The 26,964-nt window shown below is 38.9% G+C and overlaps 1 protein-coding gene across 8 annotated transcripts in view; it reads right to left on the bottom strand.

The window, feature by feature from the left end:
- The window catches only part of ZNF521 (zinc finger protein 521), a 327,057-nt gene that overhangs the window by 43,461 nt on the left and 256,632 nt on the right, over positions 1-26,964 (bottom strand). For 7 of the 8 annotated variants that reach the window (XM_075826332.1, XM_075826326.1, XM_075826328.1 and 4 more), the window contains 2 exons: positions 24,091-24,222; positions 15,347-15,462 (listed from right to left, as the gene is read on the bottom strand). In XM_075826332.1, the coding sequence (XP_075682447.1) occupies positions 15,347-15,462; positions 24,091-24,222 (248 nt within the window). The remainder of the gene's footprint in view (positions 1-15,346; positions 15,463-24,090; positions 24,223-26,964) is intronic. The other variant, XM_075826330.1, reaches the window with a different exon arrangement.

Here is a 26,964-nt window from a genome sequence, read left to right as displayed (position 1 = left end):
TGCATGTAAGGCCCAGTTTACATTGTGTTTCTGTCCTACGCTTAGCTTGTACGCTGGGAAAACTCCCCAAGTACATGCTAAACGTTTCCTAATTCACACGAACGTGTCCGTTTTACAACCGCACTTTTGTCATGCGTTGCAGTTTTTTTAAAACTTAATTTCTTATGAACGTGTGCGTGAATCACGGACAGCACATGGATGCGAGTCCGTGTGCTGTCCGTGATTTTCACGCACCCATTCACTTGGGTGCGTGATGCGCTAAAAACGCACAAGAATAGGACATGCAGCGAGTTTCAAACGTGAAAAACACTACATGTCAGAATGGCCCCATTGAATTACATAGGTCCGTGTGACGGCCGTTGTTTTAACGGCCGTCACACGGACATATAACACGTTCAGAATAAGGCCTTAAGGCTCCATTAGCCTGACAGAGATTAAAATAATGTCCTTTTGGTCTCCGTCGGGTTGGCATATCTTTTTGTTAAAGGACGAAATAGCGCAGCCTATTGCCTACTATTCTGAGGGACTACTTATTTTTTTACTTTTGCCCTGGTAAAGCTCCCGATATCACTGTCGCCGACCAGAGTGGTGCTGACGCTCTGGCCAGGGACTCCAGCATCACAAAGCCCCTCACGTTACTTTTAATATGTGGACAGTCACTTCAGGGACTTCTTCAGAGGTGGAATCCAAGGCCAGAGCGCTGCCGACGCTTTGGCCGGGACTTCAGCATCTATGTACGGACAGTGATGTCAGGGGCGGAATTCATGGCCAAAGCCCATGATGTCACTGTGTGTGTGTGTGTGTGTGTGTGTGTGTGTGTGTATATATATATATATATATACACACACACACATACATACATACACACACACACACACGTGTGTGTATATATAAATATATATACACACACACACACACACGCACGCGCGCGCGCGCGCGCGCGTGTATATGTATGCATAAATATACAGCGACGTCAGGGGTTTCTCCTGGGACGGAGTCTCCTGCCAGAGCGCTTGCAATGCTCTGGCTGGGGACCCCAGGCATTGTTGCTCCTGACATCACTATACATATATGGATCAGTGATGTCAGGAACTTCCCTGAACACAGCCCTTCAGGTATCGCTCTGCCAGGTGGTTCGGGTGACGTATCCCACTATATATCTATACAGTGAGATCCGTTTCAGCCTTCCATTACAGGTATGTCAGGAGTATACCTCTGAAAGAAGGCTATTACGAGATGTGAATAGGATCGAAGTAATTTTGCAGAAAAAAAGTTAAAGTGAATCTCCAACTATTCACACTATGTAGTTTCTAGGTCCAACCTTCTGTGCTGATTAATTTAATAGGTTTAGAGGGGTGGAAGATCCTTTCTTCGGGGGGTCCAAATTCCCTATTCTTCCCATCCATAGTGTTAAATAATAAAATACTAGCTGCAGCCATCACTAGGGGGAGGTTAGTAGCCTACTGCATACGGTTTTATTATTCAGTTCAATATATACATGCAATAAGCTTCTCAGCTCCCGCTAGTGACGACTGCAAGCAGCTAGAATTTTATTATTGGACTCTATGGCTCTGCAGAGGACTTGGAGCTCTGTTTTAGAAAATCAGAGCTCCAACTCGCAAAGATATATTCAGGTTTAAAGTAACAACATCCTAGCAAGTGGGATTTATTGAAGCCTGTCATCAAGTTTATATATTTAAAACAGAGGTTACACGAAAACTTTCTGCATATAGCCTTCATTTGATTCTGGAAGCAACGGTGACTCGCTACCTGAGCAAGTGGATGCCCTGCTGCGTATCTCGCGAAGTAGTTTAACACTGCAAATAACCATGTAAACCTAGTTTTATCCGTAAATCTTTGAACGAGCATTTTATAAACACGAAACGTTCTTAAAAAAAATGTTGTTAACTGTTAAGCAATAAAACTATTAAAGTGGTTGTCCCATCAGGACAACCCCTGTCCCATCCCCTATTAGGGCATATGGATAATCACAAAGAGGAGTCCCACGACCAGACCAGCTTCTGTTTGAAAAGTGGTTGTCCTCATGAGAACCTCTTTAAGCATGTGCAGCCAGCATTGCCAAGCATGTCAGTGTATATTTGATGTACAAAAAAATATAGAATTATCTATTTGTGTTTTAAAAAGAAAAAAAAAATTAAGACAAAGTGAAAGGTATAAAGTGGGGGGATTTATTAACAGGTTTACGCCACTTTAATGGCAAAAAAAAGTAGCACATTTTTTGTGCAAAAACGTGTTACTTTTTTCACTTTTACGCCGCTCTTGCCACTTTTAAGAAACATGGGTGGTGTCGCCCCGTGGCCGACAAATCTAGTTTAATTTATGCCAGAAATTGGCTAACAGCTGAGTAGATTTCAGTTTGTGATGCACGGACAGCACAAGATGCAGCAAATTTATTAAAAGATCTTAAAAATATCACATAAAAAACAATCACCTATTACCAATGTGTTCACGTAACAAATGCAAATTTAAAGTTACTGACACACATAATTCTTCTTAATGTCAAAGGGTACAAGAAATATTTATGCAGAATAAAACACCCCGCAGTGTCACGGCATATACTGAAACCAGAATATATAGGATATATAGGGTGCTCTCAGCAGGTCCCTGCAGAAATGCATTAACTCCACATGAAAATAAGCAAGTCCCATAGCAACTGTCATGAATTATAACTGAACCCATGACAGCGTGGTCTGAGTGCTGATCTCACAAATGCTTTGCCAACCCTGTTAAGAAAAAACTTTGGATTTGTTCCAAAGCAAGGCATCAAAATAAACTTATATCTTAGAACTTGCCTTAATGCCATCTAATAATGGGTACCATACACATTGGCGCACATTTATTAATTCGGTCTAATAGATATATAGCAAAAACTTAGACCAGGAAGGCACAAAACGCTGCATGATCATTTGGGTGCATTGTACATAACATGTTAGACACTATTCTCTTCCTTATGCCACATATGATTTATTTTGCATCAGTTCTTCGGCACATTTTTGGCACACATTGGCGCATTTTAAGCCATGTCCACGTTCAAGCAAGTCACACCCCTTATAGGGACACTTAAAAAGTGTCGAGCGAGGTGCAAACATCAAAACTGCGCCAAATTTTTGCATATTTTGTTGACACTTTATAGACAGCTACATTAGCATAACTACCCAATTTATTTCTAACATTTCTAATACATTCTGCTCTAATGCCCAAAGTTTGGGCACTGCAGAGTTGGCTTATGATTCGTACATGCTGTATTGGTTGTATATCAATTATATAGGAGTTCCTACATTGGTATTAAGGCCTGTACTGAAAAAGGCCATTTTAGACACATTGAAAATGTGTACTCTGGAAATGGCCTGAGAAGTCTATGTTAAAGACTGCTTTTGCAGCGGATTTCACTCTTGACGTATCAATGAGTAAGACCTGCGGCAAATCCGGAAGAAATCAATGATGGATAGGGCATGCTGCAGATTTTTTATGATTGTGAAAAGAGCTTTGTAATACTACATTTACATACATTGCACAATACTTTGTTGAGGATATTTGGTAGGGGAATACGTACCAAATATTTGCACTAAATACATCACATATGAATGTGGCCAAAAAGGGCTCAAATACATTTTTTAGACTGTTCATTTACAAATTTATAAGTTCTGCCATGATATTAGTTTAGCGTAACTATTAATAAATAGATACCAATGAGAGATTTTTAGGTCGGTCTCAATTTATTGGAGTTATCCCAGAATGTTACTTTTTTTTTTCAAAAAGCCCTGTAACTTCCATAATATAGATAACAAGCTCTAACATGCCCAAAGAAATGTACTACTTGTTTTTCTTCTGTTATCGTTCTCCGGTTGCTCCGTCCCTCTAACGATCTTGACGTAGTACAGTGGGTGGTCCTGCACGTGACTGCCGTTTCGGACTGGGAAACTATGTTTTCCAAAAGAACCCTGGGTCTCCTCCTCACTCTTCCTATATATGTATAGCTATAGGGGGTGAACTTTATTGCAGCAAACAAGTATACAAAACAAAAAACTCAAAAAGTATACCCTATACTGGCACAAATGCACACTTGCAAGTGTAATATGTATGTACCAACATTCCGTCATCCTTCCTGGTTCTCTTCTTTACAGTCTCAAGTTGGTCCTCCTAAGGGAATGTTCACACTATACGTCCCGAAAAACAGCTGAAAAATCGGAAGCAGAACGCCTCCAAACATCTGCCCATTGATTTGAATGGGAAAAACGGTGTTCTGTTCTGATGGGGTGTATTTTTTACGCCTCGTTTTCAAAAACCAGCACATAAAAAGATGCCCGCAAAAAAGAAGTGCATGTCACTTCTTGGGATGTTTTTGGAGCCGTTTTTCATTGACTCTATAGAAAAACAGCTCCAAAAACGGCCTTATAAAAACGCACCGAAAATCGTGAGTGGTTTAAAAAGAGTCTGAAAATCAGGAGCGGTTTTCCTTTGAAAACCGCTTTGTATTTTCAGACGTTTTTGATTTTGTGTGTGCACATACCCTAACAGAGTCTCCATTCTATCATCGCTCCCTTCCAACACTCCGCCATACAGATGCAGTGCGGGCATGCTAAAACCTGGTTGGATATCCAAAACAGGGTTTCATGATCAGGTAGTACGATGTGGTGGTAACGAGGGCCCAGTAAGACCTATAAAAGTCTCAGTGCAGCAATCAATAGTAGCACTATGCCAAGTCACTGACAAGGAAACCGCCATGCAGCGCACACTGCGCATGCTCGTCCTGTGCAGTGAGACCCACAAAATCACACATGCGCCGACTCACTGCACAGGGAGACACAGAAATCCGATACAGAAACTCAGCAGCTCTCACTGTGCATGCTCTGTTTCAGAAAAGGTACTACAGAAGGACATAACCACTACAGACCAGGTGAAAACAAACACATGGCATGGGGTATTTTGGAGGGGTGATAGCAGAAAACCGGTTCATTTGGGCTAAATGGCTATATTTGCAATTGTTACTTATTTTACAGCTAGGGAACAATAAGGAATACATGGGTTTGTTGTAATATCACTAACATAAAAACGGTTTCCTATGAAAACATGTGGCCATCACTAGAATAGCAAACAGAGATGAGCAAATGTTTAATCCAAAGTTTCAACAATTCACAAGTCTTTTGGTGAATTTAATAGAATAAAGGTTGCAGAAATTTCTCAAAATCCATACCATACATGCGATTGGGTTTGTTTCTGCCGCATGTGCATGGATTTCTGCAAACCCCATTCAGATGTATAGAACACTCGCAGAAATTTTTGCAACAAATTTAGGGTGTACATATTCTAATAGGCAAATAGATTCTCCCATTCTATTCTATGGAGTTGAAAATCAAACAACCCCAACCACAGTGTCCACCCTATACTTGGTTATTACATGAAAAACAGAGACATTGTCTTGTACATTTAAAAAAAATAAAAAAATAAAAAATAAATCACTACTATTCCCAATGACTTGACAGAAACATTCAAGCATGTTTTTTACCATCACAAATGTCATTATTTTATGGCTAGATAGTTTTCAAAGAAATGTAAATGTTCTGTACGCCATTTAAGTCCACAGTACTCCTCCCACAATCCTTGTAATGGCAGTGCCGCTTGTTTCTTTGCCGTCGTTTAAAATTACATGGTTTTAAAGGATTATTTCACCCTACCTATTCAGAAGGAGCTTAAGACTTTAGTTTTATTTTCTTGTTCTAAATGACGACTCCGCAAGCATTGCTTTCAAGCACAATTCATCTTCCCTGCAACATTTCAGCCCTTTAGAGGGAACTCCGCATTCTCCTTCTTTTCTGGCTTGCTTCCTCCTAAACACTGGAGCCCTACTAGGTGTAGCTTCAGGGCAGAAAGGATGTTACACGCTGTGCCGAGCTGCAAACACTCCAATAAAAGATAGCGCTGTGAATTCCTTGTATGTTCAGGTTCGGACTGGTGCTGCCTGATTGAACAAACTCAATCAAGAGAGGACAATCAATATTTCTCAAGATACGCAGCAGTCGACCGTTTAATTCAGATGTCCACATTATCAAATGTGCCGCTGCATCTGGATACTGCTGAAATTAAATATTTTCTTTTGAACTAATAAAAATGTTCTTGTTGCTTCGAAGTCATTTGCCATTCTCAATATGCGCTTCCAATGGCACAATCTGCTGAAAGGAAAGCAAGATTTGTAGTGTTCAAACAAGCAGGGCAATGTACAATTCTATGTACTATGAGGGCAATAGGGACTTTGCATCTTTAGCAATGAGGTAGTGATATAGTAGCTAGTGTCTCATTTTCAAAAAGGTATATGTTACAGATTTACATCATTCGCATAGTATTAGTCATGTATGCTCTGCATATTAATCATAGGGTCCTAAAGCAATTTACAATAAGGTCCCCTAAATAGAGTATGTCCATGCAGAAGGTTATACTGCATACTGGTATATGTACGGTATTCATATTGGAGTACTCATGCATGTTAATCTTCGTCAAAGTGTAAACTTATTACAACAGTTTTGGCAAAATTCAGTAGTACGTATGTGTGAGTATATGAAACTTTAGCATATATGTTCTTAAGGGAATGTGGCTCCTTCCAGCAGCCTAGAGTTCTCCTCTCCCTGCCTACAGGCTCTCTGCAAATGTTTAGAAACCTACTCAGTCCACAAAAGACTGCTATAGTGTAGAGAGTTAAAAGAAGTCCATTAGAAGGGGGAGGAGGGGATGCAGCTGAAGTTTCTCACACAGTGTTTCAGTGATAATGCATGAGGTGATAGGAAATAGAGAGAAGCAGGACGGGAGAGATCTGATTGGTTCAGAGCACACATCACAGCTCTGACATAACACCAGGAAGTGTCCGAAAGAAATCAGCGCACATAAATAAACTATGTTTCAGGCTGGACATTCACTTTAACTGCTTGGCAACATACAAAGTACTATTACGTTGTGGTCGCCAAGGTCTTAAGGCAACACAACGTAACTGTATGTTGAGTTGCTTGTGCGGGCTCTGAAGCGGAGCATGTGGATACAGAATTTACAAAAAAATAAAAATAATCGCATGTACCCCAAAATGCTACCAACAAAAACTACAGATTGTTCCACAACAAATAATCCCTCACACAGCTCCGGTCGAGAAAAAATAAAGAAGTTGTGGCTCTCAGAATGTGGCGACGCAAAATGTGCAAAGTGTTCCAAAAGCGGATAAGATTGGGCACCATTTATCAGTGGCCAGACATCTAGGAATTATTATTTATTTACCCCATTATTGCACCCTCTTATTATGCCCTGATGTACTCTGCCCTCCTTACATATACCTCCACATTATAAACTGAAATACCACTAATACCCCAAACAGAACTACCAAGCTAAATCTGCGCTACAAATGCCAAATGGCACTCCCTCCCTTCTGAGCCTAACAGTGTGCGCAAACAGCATTTTCTGTCCACATATATGACATCGCCATACCCAGGAGAACCAGCTTAACATTTTATGAGGTATTGGTCTTCAGTGGCACAAACTGGGCACAACATATTGTGCACTAAAATGGCATATCAGTGGAAAATTGAAATTTTTACTTTGCACCATCCGCCACACATTCATTTCTAATGAAAAAAACACGTGGGGTCAAAATGCTCTCTAAACCCCTTTAATATGCCCTACGGGTGTAGCTTCCAAAATAAGGGGCACTACTTGGGGGATTGTTTTGCTATTTGACCTCAGAGCCCTGCAATTGTGGGCCAATGCTGTGAAAATCACCAAAATCAGCCTCAAATGCGCATGGTGCTCTTCAATTCTGAGCCCTGTCATTTGTCCAGGGAAATGATCAATGCATTGAGGGATGTCGTTTCTAAAATGGGGTCACTTCTTGGGGGCTTCCACTGTACTCTGGTACCTCAGGGTTTTGCAAATGCGACATGGCGCCCAAAAATCAATCAGCAAGATTTGCATGCCAAATAGCGCTCCTGCCATTCTGAGCCCTGCCTTGTGTACAAACAGCAGTTTATGGCCACGTGGGGTATTGCCGTACTCTGGAGAAATTGCTTTACAAATGTTGGGGTGATTTTTCTCCTTTATCCCTAGTGGAAATGAAAAATTTCAACATTTTAGTGTAGAAAATGTAGATACTCATTTTCACGGCCTAATTCCATTAAATTCAGCAAAAAACCTGTGGGGTCTAAATGCTCACTATACCTCTCGATAAATTCCCAGAGGGCTTTAGTTTCACAAATGGGGTCACTTTTGGGGGGTTTCCATTGTTTTGGTCCCTCAAGGGTTTTGCAAATGCAACAGGACACCCGAAAACGATTCCAGCAAAACTTGAGCTTCAAAAGCCAAATGCCGCTCCTTCCCTCCTGAGCCCTGCCGAGTGTCCAAAAACTAGTTTATTGCCACATATGGGGTATTGCCGTAATCGGGAGAAATTGCTTTTTAAATGTTGGGGTGCATTTTATCCTTAATGCCTTGTAAAAATTGAAAATTTAAATTCTTTCTGATAAAATGTGGCATTTTCAATTTCAATGCATAATTACACTAAATTATGCACAAAAAAAAAACCACTGGTGGTCAAAATGCTCACTATACCCCTTAATAAATTCCTTCAGGGGTATAGTTTCCCAAATGGTGTCTTTTTTGTGACATGGCGCCGTAAACCATTCTAGCAAAATTTGATAACGCTCCTTCCATTCTGGGCCCTGCCGTTGGTACGAACAGCAATTTATATCTACATATGGGGTATTGCCGTGCTTAGGAGAAATTGCTTTACAAATATTGGGGTGCTTTTTCTCCTTTAGCTCGTGAAAATTAAAAAAAATCTAAGCTAAACTACTGTGCATTTTATGGGGAAACTATTTTGATTTTCATTTTCACACCCTACTTCCAATTAATTCGGCAAAAAATCTGTATGGTCAAAATGCTCACTATACCCCTAGATAAATTCCATAAGTGGTGTGGAACTTTTGGGGGGTTTCCACGGTTTGTCGCATTTGCAAAGCCACTGATGGACACATTGTGCCTTAAAACCAATCCAGCAAAATTTGTGCCCCTTCCCTTCTGAGCCCTGCCGTGTGTTCAAAAATAAGTTTATGACCACATATCTCCGTAATCGGGAGAAAATGTCCTACAAATGTTGGGGTATTTTTTCTCCTTTATTCCATGTAAAAATGAAAACGTATGATTTATTGGAAAATGTTTTATTAAATTTTCATTTTTATGTCTTAATTCAAGGAAATTTAGCAAAAAAAACTGTGGGATCAAAACGCTCACTATACCCTTAGATTAATTCCCTGTGGGTGTAGTTTCCAAATTGGTGTCTTTTTTTCCTGTGTTTTGGCCCCACATTACCTTTTCAAACCGGACATCGTGCCTAATATATTTTGAAATAGAACAGAGGCCTGAAAACTCGCTAGGTGCTCCTGTGCTTCAGAGGCCCGTGCTTCAGTCTATTAGCAAACTAGGGCCACATGTAGGCTATTTCTAAAAACTGCAGAATCTGGGCCATATATATTGAATTGCGTTTCTCTGGTAAAACATCTGTGTTACAGGAAAAAACGTATATTACAAATGAATTTTGCCCAAAAAAATAGAATTTGTAAATTTCACCTCCACTTTGCTTCAATTCCTGTGAAACACCTAGAGGGTTAAGAAACTTTCTAAATGCGGTTTTGAATACTTTGAGGGGTGCAGTTTTTAAAATGGCGACTTATGCAAAATTTCTAAAATATAAGGCCCTAAAAGTCACTTCAGAACTGAACTGGTCCCTGAAAAAATAGCCTTTTGAAATTTTCTTGAAAATGGGAGAAATGGTTGCTAAAGTTCTAAATCACGTAGCGTCCTAGAAAAATAAAAGGACGTTCAAAAAACAATGCAAACAAAAGTAGACATATGGGAAATGTTAACTAGTAACTATTTTATGTGGTATTACTATCGTTCTTACAAGCAGATACATTAAAATTTTGAAAAATGCAAATTTTTCCAAATTTTCTATAAATTTGTGTTTTTTAATTTATCGATCCAATTTTTTCACGAACAAAGTACAGTATGTCACAAGAAAACAACCTCAGAATCGCTTGGATAAGTAAAAGCATTCCCAAGTTATTACCACATAAAGCGACATGTCAAAACTGGCTGTCTCCAAGGGGTTAAATGAGATGATTGTAACTAAAAGATGGGCTGACCGTTCGATCCATCAGCATGGTAAGACATGTTTTATGCGCAGTGAAGTTACTTTTTTTTTTTTTACCCAACTCCCTACAACACAACATGATACAAAAAAAAAAAATGAAATGTTACATTCTTTAACTGACTGCACAACCACTTAAAACACATAAAATCAACGGATTACACGAAAAACAATAGGATACTTTTAAGCCCTGCCCCTGATTCATCTGGGAACACCTAACAATTTGTGATGCATTTCTTGGAACAAATTTTGCAAAGTTGGGAGGTATGATACCATTAGCCTTTACCTTGGAATCATTGCAAGCTCCATTGCATCAGTGATGTCTTATCCTAAAATTAAATTACTGAATTTACAATAAAAATTGCAATGCAAAAATTCCGAATCAAAAAAACATTTTATTATATCCTACAACAATCAATAAATGCCATAACCCAGCATAAGACCTGGAGAACATAGAGTAGTAAGAGACGTAAACCATTCCCATATAGCCATGATACAATTATATAGTTATTCGATTCTTCTCACCTAAGAGTATATTTCCAACAATAATTGCTATGTTTTCAATGCCATTTATACACAACCGTATGTATATACAAGCGTAGGCGAATGTACGGTTATATTCAATCTAAATGTGGAACAGAGCAACATCCTTAAACTTGACTAAGTTATACAGGGTAACAAAAATACAAAAAGCAAATAAAAAATGAAATGACACACTGAACTACAGTAGTTTTTTTTATTAGAGCTAGGACCCCGCAGGAAAAAGAGAGAGGAAAATAACGGTTTATTACAGATTTTGACACATTGGCTGATCGAATCCTCCACAAAACACGGAGACTGGCTATAAAGCCATCACTTCTACTCATCATAGAACCTTGTTCGCAATATTCTATGTCACGGATAGCCTGAAATTACCTCCGGACCATAATAAACTCACAGTAGAAAAGTGTATAATGTACTGTGTATCAGCTGGGAAGAATAGAAGACAAATTAAATAGAAAGGCAAGTTGAACAGAAACCGTAAAGAAGTTGTATTTTATGACGCTACATCTGAATATCCGAGACTTACTAAAAGGAAACCCCACGGACTACAATTTAACTTAAACAGCACTCAGCCTACTATTACACGACTTAAAGTGGTAAGGCGTAAAATATTCTATTCCACAGGTGTAGTATTGGTTATGCTTTAACTATCTTTATTACAGCTTGACCATTCATTGCTCATGAAAAAAAACTAAATCATCAAAATACATGTATTACTTTTCCACATAAATAGCATAATTTACACCATGACACAAAAAGTTGAAAAAAATTGATAAATCACCAATTTCAATTTAGATCTGTCCATAAGAAAACCAACATGATTGTGGTATGCAACCTAGGCTTGTAAATGGTTAATATCTCTGGAGCAAACTAGTGGTTAACCTTCAAGTGCTAGCCTACCAAAGATCGCTTTCTGCGGTCTAGTTCTCAGGTAATAACGTAGGTGGATTAGCGAATACCTGCTTGAAAAAAGCTTTGTAATAAGCCGAACATTGCTCTTTGGTGTTGTAAAAGGCATTTGATAAAGATGGATTAAAGATATGTTGATACTAGACCTTGCTTTTTTCCTACATGGCATTACCAGTCATCGACATTTCATAGTCTACCATTTACTGACCTCCAGATCCTGACACATTAAAGGGGTTTCTGGGTCTTTATTTTCCCAAGATAAGCCATTGGCATATGATCCTGAGGTCCGACTCCAGAGGCTTCCATGACCAGCAGAATGAAGGAGTTTGCTGGTGCGCTGTGGCCTATTCACTGCAGTTCATGACATAGGGCCGTCCATATGCGTGTGGAACTGCCGCTCAGCAATTTGAATAGGACGAGATATAGTATCAGACAGCCATAACCATATGGAGAATGCGGTGTTAGGTGCAGCAGTGAAAAAGCCAGAGAGCTGCCCCTTCAATCTGATGATCATTAGGGATCCCAGGGGTTCGACCCCCACCCATCATTCATTGAACATACCAGTTTGTATCTACATGGTGAAGCTACTCATCATTTTACAGATTTTAATCAATAGTCATCTTCGGACCGGATACCTTTCTAAAGATACATCACAGAAAATATGAACTTTGGCATTTCATTAAAGTTTTTTCACAATGCCAATATTTTTTTGCCTTTTTTCCCATTTCGAGATCCTGCCAAGTGAATCCAAAGTAAATACAGTGTGGTATGGATTTTCTGTGCTTTACAGCCCCAAACAGCTGATTACAAGGGAAGTTAAGACATTTCGGTATCAACCATGAGTTAAACTACTGTACTTGTAGTTGAAAAGCAATAATGAAAAGATTAAAAAATATGTTAATTAAAATTCCAACCAGTGATTCTAAAAATAAGGCCGCACAATCATAATATGGCTCCATGAGGAATCTGTATATTTAGCGCGAAATACGGAATCCACAGCTACGTGTCCAGTGTTTATTTTCAATAAATGTATTATTGATAACGATCATCATTACCATACTATCTTATGGAAGAATTATATTTCCAGTTCAGGTGAAAAAATTGTTAAAAATTGTTCTATGCCAGGCAGGGATTACAGTTCAGGATACAGATGCCGTTAATACAGAAGATACTATAGATTAGTGTGCCCAATTGGCAGCCCAAGAACCAGTAACTGGACAGAAGTGATCTGTCACAGATTGCCAGAAAATAAACTGCTCGTCATAAGCAGAGGAAGACGGACTTACTACAGTGCTATGAAAAAAGTATTTGCCCCTCATCCGATATTTTTTATTTTTGCTAATTTGTCACATTGAAATGTTTGACTCATTTTATTATACGATAAAGACAAAACGAGTAAATGCAAAATGAAGATTTTTTTAAATATCATTTAATTTATAGAGGATAAAGATTTCTTTAAAAACATATAGATTAAAGTAATTTTTCTCCTAAACCTAACAACCGGTTGTTCCACCGTTGGCAGTAACTACAATCAAACATTTGCGATGACTTGCAATGAGACTTTTACATTGATGTGGAGGAATTTTTTCCCAATCTTCTTTGCAGAATTGTTTTAATTCAGCTACATTGGAGGGTTTTCAAGCATGAACTGCCCGTTTAAGATCTTGCCCAGCATCTTAATGGGATTCAAGTCAGGACTTTGACTGCAAAACTTTATTTGTATTGCTTTTGAGCCAGAGGTGGACTTTTTTGTGTGCTTCAGATCATTGTCCTGCTGAATAACTCAACTGCGCTTGAGCTTTAGGTCACAAACTAAGGGGCAGAAATTCTCCTTCAGTATTTTCTGATAGAAAGCAGAGTTTATGGTTCCATGATATAAGTCATCCAGGTCCTGGAGAAGCAATGCAGCCTCAGATCATCACACTACCACCACCATATTTGACTGTTGGGATGTTGTTCTTATGGTGGGGTGGAAGACGGTGTTAGGTTTACTCCAGATGTTATGAGACTCAGGTCTTCCAAAAAGTTCCACTCATCAGTCCACAGAATATTATCCTAAAAATCTTGGGGCTCATCTAGATGTTTTTGTTGGCAAATGCAAACAAAAAAAATTGGTCAGCAGTGTTTTGCGCCTTGCAACTCTCCCGTGGATACCATTTTTGCTCAGTGTCTTTGTTATAGTGGAATCCTGAATAAATATTGGGATGCACTCCTCAATTGTTTGGTGTGGTGCTAGTAGGGTTAGGACGAAATCCCTCAATATGTAACAAATGGAACCCCAGCACACACTGAAAGCACAAAAGGATCTGGATGCAAAATATTTATATTTTATTGTAGCACTGAGCTGATTATTATTTTCATATATTATCATGCAGCCATTTGTGCTACAATAAAATATAAATATTTTGCATCTAGATTCTTTTGTGCTTTCAGTGCGTGCTGGGGTTCCATTTGTTACATATTGTGGAATCCTGTACATTGACCTTAACGGAGACAAGAGAGGCCTGTAATTCTTTAGATGTTTGTCTGGGTTCTTTTGTGATCTCCAGGATGAGTTGTCGATGCGCTCTTGGTAAAATTTTGGTAGGCCGGCCATTCCTGGGAAGGTTCACTACTGTTCCAGGTTTTCTCAATTCATGGATAATGGCTCTCACGGTGGTTTGCTGGAGCCCCAGAGCCTTAGCAATGGCTTTGTAACTCTTTCCAAACTGGTAAATTTCAATGACTTTGTTTGGCATCTGTATTTGAATCTCTTTAGAATGTGGTATCATGTGCTGCTTTTCGAGACCTTCTAGCCGGCTTCACAAAGCCAGAGAGCTTCTAATTAAGTGATGTTTAGATTCAACAGGTCTGTCAGCAATCCATGCCTGGGTGTGGCTGGTAAAATTGAGCCCAATTGTCAATTGAATTTGGTTAACTGTTTGAATTAGTAGCTAAAGGGGCAATTACTTTTCACAAAGGGCCAGTTCGGGCAGAACAGAATTTTTCCTTCAATAAATGAAATAATCATTTAAAAACAGCATTTTGTGTTTATACTTGTCTAAGGCGGTGTTCAAATCACTGTTGCCATTCCGTTGAGGGGTTCCGTCTAAGGTTTCCGTCAGGTTAACCCCACAAAGGAAAGGCAAACGGAAACCTAAGCTTTCGTTTGCATCACCATTGATATCAATGGTGATGCAAACGGAAGCTTAGGTTTCCGTTTGCCTTTCCGTTAAGCGGTTAACTTGACGGAAATCTCAGATGGAACCCCTCAACGGAAGGGCAACGGTGATTTGAACAGGCCCTAATATCAAAAGTAGATGATGATCTGAAATATTCAAGTGTGGCAAATATGCAAAAATAGAAGAATCTACTGCATATGTGCCCACTGTAACCTCTTCAAGTGAATTCCTGCAGGACGATGTCAGAACACAGTGGGAGTAAAGAAGAGTGAAGTGTAAGTGCTTGTGAGAATGTTATGGGGCACTGTGGCTGATAATGTTATGGAGTCAAAGGCCACATTCAAAGTCTGGTTTACTAGCACTGCTATACATAATCATTAGAAAACCAAAATGTATAAAGAACGTATGCAAAAACTATTCATTGCTCTGTGAGCAGGATAAAAGTAGAATATATACCACAAAGAAAAAAGGAGGATTGCAAAACACATATGCCTATGGGTTTGTATTGCTGATCTTAATAAGATAAACACATTACCTGCAGCTCAGTCTGAAAAAAGAATTTCTGTGGGCATTGTGTGCAGTCATAGATTTTGTCCTCTTGTCCATGAGCCGAAAATATATGCTGTTGTAGCTTGTTTGCTTGAACAAATACTAAAAGAGAAAGAAATATCTATTAAATATAGAATAAGTATACAATTGGTTATGCAATGACAGCCTGACATGCAATGTAAATCTGATCATTTAAGGAGAGTAAAATTGTATTGGCTCGAATGCTTATGTGATACACATTACTACAGTAGTAATCCAGATTATGGTATACCGACTACAGAAATTACTGGTAGAAAGCAGAGAGCTTTGGTTTAACAGCACAGGTAACCTCCATCAAATTTCATAGGACCAGTTTTCATGAGAAGGTAGTTTATTCAGTAAATGCTAGTGCCGCCACAAAGTAACATCTACTAAAGTAAAATGATCCGTTCCTGGTGAATTGATAGACTAAATATTCAGGCTATATATGGCCATCTATTTTTTAACTTTTTTTGTTACCTAGGTTCTAGGACCCCATACAATCAACCTGACAGAAAGTTATTGAAAGTTAGAAAGACCCGACCAGCCACTTCATTCTCCCTTTTTCACAGAACGCTTGTTCCCGATAATTGCCCTGTGTAAACAGGGCTACGATCAACCGATGAACGAGCAAACGCTCGCTCATCGGCTGATTGCATCAATTTAAATGCCGAAACTATTATTGTTGTCGGCAGCACATCTCCCTGTGTAAACAGAGAGAAATGCTGCTGACATGATAGAAATGTAGGGACCGCTTGTCCCCATACTAGCTCCTTGTGAAAGGAGCAAACCAGCACGGATCAACGAGCGGTCTCGTTGATCGGCAATCGCTTACACGGCCCATGTCGGGCCGTGTAATACCACCTTAGTCTATTGTTGGACATTATAGACTGGACATTATTGACTGGAACACCAGGAAAAGGATGATCTCCTGCTGGCCTACCAAGGAGCAAATGCTACCCCTGGTGTGTACCTTACCTTATTGGGTTTTCAAGGGGTTGAGCTATCTCATTGGATAAACAGAAGATAAATGGCTATGGAGTGAGATTGTGAGCGGTGACAATAAGTGGTTCTGTTCTGGTGAGGGCCTTGTTGTGGCACTAGAACGTGTCCCTCTTATATGCCTGTATCATTGCCCATATCAATGTCTTACAACGAGAATTCACTGGACATCTGGGGTTTCTCAGATCCTGGTCAAGGGTTCAACAGACAGACTTGTCGGTTTTACTGTAGGGATGGCAAAAGGATTTCAACCAACATAAAAGGTGTTTGGCTCAACACACCTAAGCCAGAGTTTTAGGCAAGAATTCTAGAAAGCTATACCTGCCACCGCACTAAAGTGTCTGTGAGGTAGGAATGGGAGTAGGGGTGTTCTAGCAGTGGAAACATTTCTTGGGGTTGCTCCGGGGTAATAAAGTTGAAAATAATTGGGCTTTTTTTTTTTTGTAATTTAGAAAAATAAAGGCCTTCCATCTCTATCATTATAGCCATGATGGCAGCATTTAGGCTGATCCATCCTTCACAAGAGTTTAGAATTTATCTCTGAACATGCAATTAGTTATGGGCTTCCATTGCAAAGGGCACAGATGTGACAAATTCTTATTTTGATTTTTCTTTGTTCGCATTGATCACTATGGTAGGCCCATTTAAAATTCAGGATCATGTATATTCTTTGTACAAGGCACAATAAATAACTACATCAGTAAACAAGAGAACAGTTACATAAAAAAGTTAAAAAACTGTATCCTGTAGAGATACTCGAGGGCAGGGATAGTAAAATGGGAAATCACTGGGTTCTCTTTGGACACATTCAGATCAACTAAGCTTACACGGAGAATGCAAGGGTTTCAATAATACAAACATGTTCAATTTTAATGACTACAAAACAAGGCCCTAAGAATGTGTAACAGTTTACCTGGGAGACACGCTATTAATAATTAAATTGTATATGCCAGAGGCAGAATTTGGGTTGGCAGCACTGACTTCTGATGGATGCTTGGTGCACTGTGACCTAAAAAAAAGTTTGTGTGTAGAATATGTATCATTACAAGCAGGGAGAAGATTGATTAAGGATGCTGGCATTTGACTCAGACTCATCTTAACATTACAATTATTCTAATTTCAAGCCAGCTGAAAAAAATATGAGATTGCTTGGTGACTCATACATTTTAAATCACATTTTCTTATTAGACTAGAACTATAAGACCATAAGAATTACTTCATTATAATAAGATGAGACTTAACCTGTGTAACATTAAACTAAAGGTGAAACTGGAAATATAACAGAAACCCAAACTTAAAAAGACACTTGGTAAAGGTCAAAAAATGGCAACAAAAACATTTCAATCTTCATAATAAATAGACTTGCCTCTAACAGATTGTGTAACTGAAAAGTGTGAAGATGTTGTGCTAGATGGCGCTGAAGAGTGGCGTATGCATGTGCTGGATCTACCTCAAAGACAGGGGTGAAAATGTCTGTGATCACATCCATACCACGCTAACTTTACAGGGTGAAGGAGTGCTGTGCCTTTTTTATTTTTTTAAAAGCAGGGAAATGCTGCACCGGTCTGAGACAGGCATAAAGGTCAGTCGCAACCGAAGGTCGGGATCTACAAGAATAGTCAAAGGAGCGGTATGGCTCCTTTAGTTAGAAAATATTATTTTGTATTCCCTTAGATAATTTGCAACCTCTGGCTTTCTCAAACCACAACACCCAGCATGCTGCGTCAGGAAACATTGTGAATTCTAGTTTCACAACAGCTGGAGAGCCACAAAATGAACGCCTCTGTCTTAGAGATTTAAAAAAAAAAAAAAATTACACACATGAGGTTGAAACCGTGTGGGTGGAATTACAAAGGGAGGTAAAACACTGAAAAAAATTACTTTTGGTGTAATCTATAGACCCCCCGATATAACTGAGGTGATGGAAGGTCAGCTATATAAACAGATGGAGCAGGCTGCACAGGTGGGTACTGTCGTGATAATGGGAGATTTTAATTACCGGGATATTAATTGGTGTCATGGTTCGACTTCAACTGCAAAGGGGAGACATTTCCTCAACTTGTTGCAGGGAAATTTTATGGGCCAGTTTGTGGAAGACCCGACTAGAGGTGAAGCTCTGTTGGATCTGGTCATTTCTAATAATGCAGATCTTGTTGGGAACGTCAATGTTCGTGAAAACCTCGGTAACAGTGATCATAATATAGTTACATTTTACCTATACTGTAAAAAACAAACGCAGGCTGGGAGGGCAAAAACATTTAATTTTAAGAAAGCCAATTTCCCCAGGATGAGGGCTGCAATTCAGGATATACACTGGGAAGAACTAATGTCAAATAATGGGACAAATGATAAATGGGAGATTTTCAAATCTACTTTGGGTAATTATAGTGCAAAATGTATTCCTATAGGTAACAAGTATACACTACTAAAATTAAACCCCACATGGCTTACACCTTCTGTAAAAAGGGCAATACATGCAAAAAAAAAGGGCATTTGAAAAATACAAATCTGAGGGTACAGCTGCAGCCTTTGTAAAATATAAAGAGCTTAATAAAATCTGTAAAAAGCTAAAAAAAAAAACAGAAAAAATAGAAAATGAAAGGCAGGTGGCCAAGGATAGTAAAACAAATCCCAAAATATTATTCAAGTATATAAATGCAAAAAGCCAAGGTCTGAACATGTAGGACCCCTAGATAGTGGTAATGGGGAGTTGGTCACAGGGGATCAAGAGAAGGCAGAGTTACTAAATGGGTTCTTTAGCTCTGTATATACAACTGAAGAAAGAGCAGCTGATGTAGCCGCTGCCAGTGCTGTTAATATATCAGTTGATATACTGAATTGGATGAATGTAGATATGGTCCAAGTTAAATGAAATTAAATAAATGTACACAAGGCCCCAGGACCAGATGGGTTACACCCTAGAATTCTTAAAGAGCTTAGTTCAGTTATTTCTGTCCCCCTCTCCATAATATTCAGAGAATCTCTAGTGACTGGTATAGTGCCAAGGGACTGGCGCAGGGCAAATGTGGTGCCTATTTTCAAAAAGGGCTCTAGGTCTTCCCCAGGTAATTATAGACCAGTAAGCTTAACATCCATTGTGGTGTAAATGTTTGAGGGGCTATGGAGGGACTATATACAGGATTATGTGACAATAAATAGCATTATAAGTGACAGCCAGCACGGTTTTACTAAGGACAGAAGTTGTCAAACTAACCTGATTTGTTTTTATGAAGAGGTGAGCAGAAGCCTAGACAGAGGGGCCGCTGTGGATATAGTGTTTTTGGACTTTGCAAAGGCATTTGACACTGTCCCTCATAGACGTCTAATGGGTAAATTAAGGACTATAGGTTTAGAAAGTATAGTTTGTAATTGGATTGAGAATTGGCTCAAGGACGGTATCCAGAGAGTTGTGGTAAATGATTCCTACTCTGAATGGTCCCCGGTTATACGTGGTGTACCCCAGGGTTCAGTGCTGGGACCACTATTATTCAACTTATTTATTAATGATATAGAGGATGGGATTAATAGCACGATTTCTATTTTTGCAGAGGACACCAAGCTATGTAATATAGTTCAGACTATGGAAGATGTTCGTGAATTGCAAGCAGATTTAAACAAACTGAGTGTTTGGGCGTCCACTTGGCAATTGCAGTTTAATGTAGATAAATGTAAAGTTATGCATCTGGGTACCAACAACCTGCATGCATCATATGTCCTAGGGGGAGCTACACTGGGGGATTCACTAGTTGAGAAGGATCTGGGTGTACTTGTAAATCATAAACTAAATAACAGCATGCAGTGTCAATCAGCTGCTTCAAAGGCCAGCAGGATATTGTCGTGTATTAAAAGAGGCATGGACTCGCGGGACAGGGATGTAATATTGCCACTTTACAAAGCATTAGTGAGGCCTCATCTAGAATATGCAGTTCAGTCCTGGGTTTCAGTTCATAGAAAGGATGCCCTGGAGTTTGAAAAAAAAAATAAAAATACAAAGAAGTGCAACAAAGCTAATAAGGGGCATGGAGAATCTAAGTTATGAAGTACCCCTCTCTATTGACTGAGAATTCACTCATGCTATATTTCTAAACCAGAAAACACCTTTAAATTCTTACAAATTGTTAAAATCTGCATTAACCTTCCCCCAATCGCCACCAACATTTTTCAATAACCATAATGCCCAAATATTAAAAAGAAAACCTCCAAATGCCCTATACTAAATAAATTCCAAAATTATTACAAATCTGTATGAATTAGACCCATCAAGGTTTATAAAAATGGAGAAACAGATTCTAAGGAAGAAAAGCTTTACCAGAGCAAACGGGCAGATTTTATAACCAAAGTAAAAGAATCTGTAAAGATCATAACAACAAAAATCAAATAATTCTCAATGCATTTACTGTAAAATAAAACATTTAAAAACACATAGGACATTACAGCAGTGCTGCACTAAAACCTGTACAATAAGCCCCTTAGTAGCTTATTAGAGCATTACGAGTGTTGTCAATAGAAAAATCGATTTCACCAAAGGATTTCTAGCCCTCTGCAGTATTAAAGAATTGACATATTGGATAGAAGGCATTACTCCTATGCAGAAGGAAGAATTTCACGAGGGTCTGTAGTAGCCACTAGAGATAGCTGCAGGATTCTTTTGAGAACATCTGCACACAGAGACGATTGCCTTTATTACTGCAGGATATGTAGACTGTCCACCTATTGGGCTCACAACAGGCTTTTCTTAGGCGGAAGATAAAAAACCCAAAATTAAGTTTGCTGAGGGCAGACGGTCTAATCTGCGGCTTTTCTCCTTCATAGTGTGGCAAATAAGATCTGCAGCTCATTTACTCTCTGTATTATGTTATTCTTTGCTCTCATACTATTAAAAACAGAGATGTTACTGCCAGGTTCAACACTAGATGTCGCTGTTTGAGCACCTCTTCCCCTTGGCACCCTTCAAAAGGCAATAATAACCATAATGAAGGGTGGCACTTGCATCGCTTTATGTGTTAAAATGAGATAATAAATTGTTATTTTAGTAATTCAGTTCTTCTAGCCTTGTTTAGATGGAATATACTCGCAGGTTATACTACCTGATCTAAAGCTGAAAAACATAAGAAAATGTATATCATTTTGAATTGATATCAGTCTACTGGTACAGTTAGATAATTATAGATTCATTAATTTAAAATAGACAAATAGAAATAAAATACACACACACACACACACACACACACACACACACACACACACACACACACACACACACACACACACTATATGTATATATTGTAATGTTAAAATATTGCAGTAGGATACCTGCATTCCTATGGAAAACATCATGCACTGGTCAGAGAAGCAAAAGGAGGGTCTGTGCCACTATACTATATAGCTATAGGCACTCCATGTGCCAGTGTGGTGCTCTGCGTGGTGTTGTATTTCTGAGATATTGCCACCTATAATACCTAAATAATACGGTGTCCGCTGGAACATGGCAACATTTCTTTACTTATGCCTTTTTATGCCCTTTGTATGAAACCCTGAGTTTGTAAAGAACCATAATGCAGCCACGTGCATGAGGCCTTATAAATTGTATTCATGTCATCATGGGTTGTGCCAAATAGCAAATCTCCTTTTTATCCTTATATACATGTATACGCAGAACATACTATATGCTTGCAGTTATCCATATGCTACATTAGCTTATTTATATGTTGTTTACTAAACATCCAAAAAAAACAGCCACTGGTTTACGGGTGCAATACCTCCAGGGACTACCGCTTAGGTGCCCCACCATTATATTATAATATATATATATATATATATATATATATATATATATATATATATAGGTGAATAAAAAGATTTCCAAGTTTGTCACTTTATCTTTGAAGACCTGCCTTATCTTTGGATTTTTTTCAGGGTTGTTTACTAGGTATTGCAGCATGGACAGGCCAAGGTCCATGCTGTGCACTATTCATAAAGTACAGAAAGGAGACAAAGCAGCAGGCGGTCCCCTAGGCTTCCATACGCGGTATGGGGCCTCGCTGTGGAGTCCCCATTATAAACATTAGCAGCCTTGTAACAGAGGCTTCTGTGCATATCTGCCAATATCCATTCTGCAATGTCTAGGAGACAGCACATTACCAGATACTGTACTTGTTTAACTATATTCTTACAGCAAGTCAGGCCCAATAGGGCACATTTACTAATACTAGCTAAGATTTAGACCGTATAAGCTTAGACAACGCAGTCAGAAGATGCGCCAAATTAATCACAGTGGTGAATGCTGTATGATAATTTTGGCGCATTTTAAGGCCCTTTTACATAGGCCAATGATCAGGCAAACGAGCGTTTATATGAATCCTCATTCCCGATCGTTGCCCTGTATAAGCAGGGCAACGAGCAGCCAATGAACGAGCAGACGAGTGTTCATCGGCTGATCGTATCGTTTATGCAGCAGAAAATATTAAAGTTGTCGGCAGCACATCTCCCTGTGTAAACAGGGAGATACACTGCCGACATGATGGAAATGCTTCGGGATAAGCGATCGTAGAACAATCTCTTGTCCCCATACATTACTGATCACAGCTCCTTGTGAAAGTGCCGATCAACAAGCTGTCTCGTTGATTGGCGATCGTTTTTATGGCCAAAATGGGCCTGTGTAAAAAGGACCCTTACTTGACCTGCTAGACACTTTTCTCTTTCTTATACCACCTTTGATTTGGCTTAATTTGCAACAGAATTTTGTGGCAGTTTTTTTGGGCGCACAATGGTGCATCATAAGCCACACCCGTTTTTTCAACACTTTAAAAAAAAGCGTTTCGAGTGGCGCAAAGAACTGGTTTAACAAGAATGCGCCAAATTGCTCTAAGGTGCGCCAAATTTAGGTGCAATTTATTACACATTCGAGCTGCAGACACATTACTGGAAGTATACTTTACGGTTGCATTCTTAATGACACATATAAACAAATGACAGATTATACCAAATTACCGTTTTCATACATTATGGTTAAATTAATATGTTAAGACTAAACATTCATTTGTATATTTTGCAAGTTTCACACATTAAAGTGATTTTCGGCACTTCAATATATTTTTTGGCATTGCGTTAGTAAAATTACATTTCATATAATAAAGCTTAGTGCCGCGTGGAAATGTACCACTACCACAACTAAAAAACAAGAATATGTGCGACTGATTTTTCTTAAAGAAGCAGTTAAATGAAATGTCCCTAAAATAACAGTTTTTACACAGATTCCTTACCTACACCATGTTACTGTATGGAGCCTGGTGTAAAGACTACAGCTAAATTCTGTAAATTACCAAAGAATGCCTTGTAGAGAAACTGAACAAGCAAGGAGTGCTATAGAGATGTTAGCTTAGCTAACGGAATGAGAATGGGCTACTACAAGCTTTAACATTATATAAAGTATTTGTGAAGTTCTTGTGTTTTTTCATGTAAACTAAAATCTGAAAAATGTTTTTATGGATAAAAATATGTAGGGTCAATGTTGTCTTTTATTATCACATTGCAGCCATGGGGTATATTGTAAAAAAAAAAGACATCTTAAAAAGAGCACATCCTGTATCTATTGATATATTGTTAACTAGCTATGAAAAAAAGTTATTTGATTTGGTTTTCGGGTTAATTCTGCCGAATGAAAAATTGGTCACATTAGTACACAATGAGAAAGTTCTAGTAAAAATGTACCTGTAAAACAGACAGGGCATTTAAAAGTGCCCCCCATTCCTTCAAAGCTGTGCTCAATAAGATGGCACTGGAGTTTTGCTGGGGAGTCAAATGACTGGCTGCAAAGCTTGCACTCATGGTTCAGACCTTCATCTATGAAAAAAGAGACGTGACATAAATTGCATGTAAAGATCCATTAAACAGAAGTGCAAAATCAACCAATAAACGTGAAATGTGTAAATCAAGGGCTACACATTTGCAAATTCTTATTCACTAAAACCGCTTAAAGAAAAGTTATAAAACCTAGTGTGGCCTACCTACTTCCTAAAACTGTGTCATCACCAACCGCGGTATTATAGGGTTGACTTACAGCACCTTCCAAATAATTTATACCAGTTCTAGAGTAAAAGGGCATTTATAGGGGCTGCTAAAGAGTTTATTCTAAATAGAAGATCTGGTTGCAAGTTAACCCTTAGTATTTTCCACAGCGGTAGAAAACCGAATAATGTATTATAGTAGTCTCCTGAATAACAATCAGCGATCGGTGATCAGCCCGGCGATAATTTGTTGAACAAAGGAAAAGTTATAAATGTAAAAAAAAATTAAGTGTTAGGATGGGGATACACAATTTCTGTAAGAAAAATAGCGATAGGTTGAATTGCATGCTAAAATATTGTAGGGGAGGTTACGGTACCTTACAGATGCTCATGGACTGCATACACCGCTATACAGGGTCCATGAATAAAGAATTGCTGTGTGCATGAGTCCTAAGTGTAAGTTCACACGTAGCGTAAATGCTGCAGCTTTTCCGGAACGGATTTAAACAAATCTCATCCACACGCAGCCTAAATGATGAGCGGATGCTTTTTTGTTGTGGGTTTTCCCCATTGAATTCAAAGGGGAAGTAAAACCCGCAACAAATAGCAGATGTTGCGATTTTTTCGTCGGAAAAGCGGATTTCACTGCAAAAATTTCAAAAATAAAATAAAAAAATGATGTATACTTACCCAGAATTCTGTGCTTCTTTGTCCAGGCCGGCCCCCTGGGAAGAGATTTAATCCCATGTGACCGCTTCTGTGGTCACATGGGATGAAATGTCATCCCAGGAAGGCGGCCTGCAGGATGATAGAGGAACGCTTCGCCATGCCTACGTACGTATGACTTTTTGTGTTTGTATGTGTAGTTCTCCGCAGCGGACATTTCAGTCTGAAAAACTGCACCACAATCTGTGCTTTTTTTTTGTCCAGAATTCCCTGCGGCGCTCAGGGCGGATACGCGGTGTGCTTTTACGCAGCGTATCCTCCCTGTGTGAACATATCCTAGGTGTGCACATAAAAAGACTCAAGACTTGTCAATATTTGAATGAATTTATGATTTAGGAACATTTCTATATCAAACGCAGGGTCATATTATACATACTGTATCAGACGTTCCTCACCTAAAAGTGACATTTAGAACAACATCAACTTCTTCATCATTTGGCAGTCTCTGCCAAAGATACCTATTTATAATAATATTAACTGTTGGCGATGGAGAGAAGTAGTTAATCTCACTGTAAGCACTTGGCAAAACAGTTTAATAGCCCATCCACCAATATGTTCCTTTAACTACCGTAGCGCACATGACACAAATGTTGTAAACGTAATGGTATCTGCCTCATCAAGCTGTCATTTCCACTAAGCTGGATTGCTTTGCTTTCTCTATTTGTAACTAAAGATGAAATAACGTGTTGGCAGTAGCAGGCTTTGATGGGGACTATATACAGTTCAGATCATTTAATGTTTAAAGTTTCAATTTGGGAAACAACATCCTTTCATATTTTTTCTGATTAGACACACATATAAGGCATCAGTCACCCATAGGCCATGATGGTATCCGTTTAACGGATAAGTAACGAAATATCGTAACCATTTACGTGATGTATCTGTTTAACGGATACCACTATAGTCTAAGAGTGACTGATGCCACTGTTAAGCATCCATTTAACACATGTAATGTTACCCGTTTAAGGGATACGTCATGAAAAGCCCCATAGGCTACCATATTGAGAAAAAAAAAAGTATATGATTTTTTTGTTTATGATTTTTCTGTCATCATTGTTGATTGTATACTGGCAAGACCAAGGCCAAAATGACACTCTTGACTTGCGTCTGTCAATGGAGCCCTATTAAAATGTTAAGCATGTACGTGGGTAGCTGTCCCGACACGCACACTAAATGTAAAATAAAAAACGTATATATGAACAGGGAACACAGACAACAATGATGATACAATTGATGTGTTTTCAGTTTTAGGGTGCAATACGTGCAACACAATCACTAGTCTATTTCTCATACACTTGTGATGCCCACCCAGTATGTTGTACATATGTAAACAACCAGTATTACAATTCAGAATAACATATATAGTACATAAAAGTTGTACAAAGTCCCCATGTAATGTCTATTACACAATGCATGTTACTTGCATATAACTGCAGCCTAAAGCAACCATACATGATGAACAGTAACCAAGCATTACTATCCGATGACCAGTACCCAATCATCCCCATCTAATGACCAGTACCCAATCATCCCCATCTAATGACCAGTATCCAATCATCCCCATCTAATGACCAGTATCCAATCATCCCCATCTAATGACCAGTATCCAATCATCCCCATCTAATGACCAGTATCCAATCATCCCCATCTAAATGACCAGTACCCAATCATCCCTATCTAATGACCAGTACCCAATCATCCCCATCTGATAATCAGTACCCAATCATCCCCATCTGATAACCGGTACCCAATCATCCCCATCTGATAACCAGTACCCAATCATCCCCATCTGATAACCAGTACCCAATCATCCCCATCTGAAAACCAGTAGCCAATCAATCATCCCCATCTA

This window comes from Rhinoderma darwinii, chromosome 5 (genome assembly GCF_050947455.1).
Source record: "Rhinoderma darwinii isolate aRhiDar2 chromosome 5, aRhiDar2.hap1, whole genome shotgun sequence".
In the NCBI taxonomy this organism is placed as follows: domain Eukaryota; kingdom Metazoa; phylum Chordata; class Amphibia; order Anura; family Rhinodermatidae; genus Rhinoderma; species Rhinoderma darwinii.
This window is presented reverse-complemented; position numbering and strand designations above follow the sequence as displayed.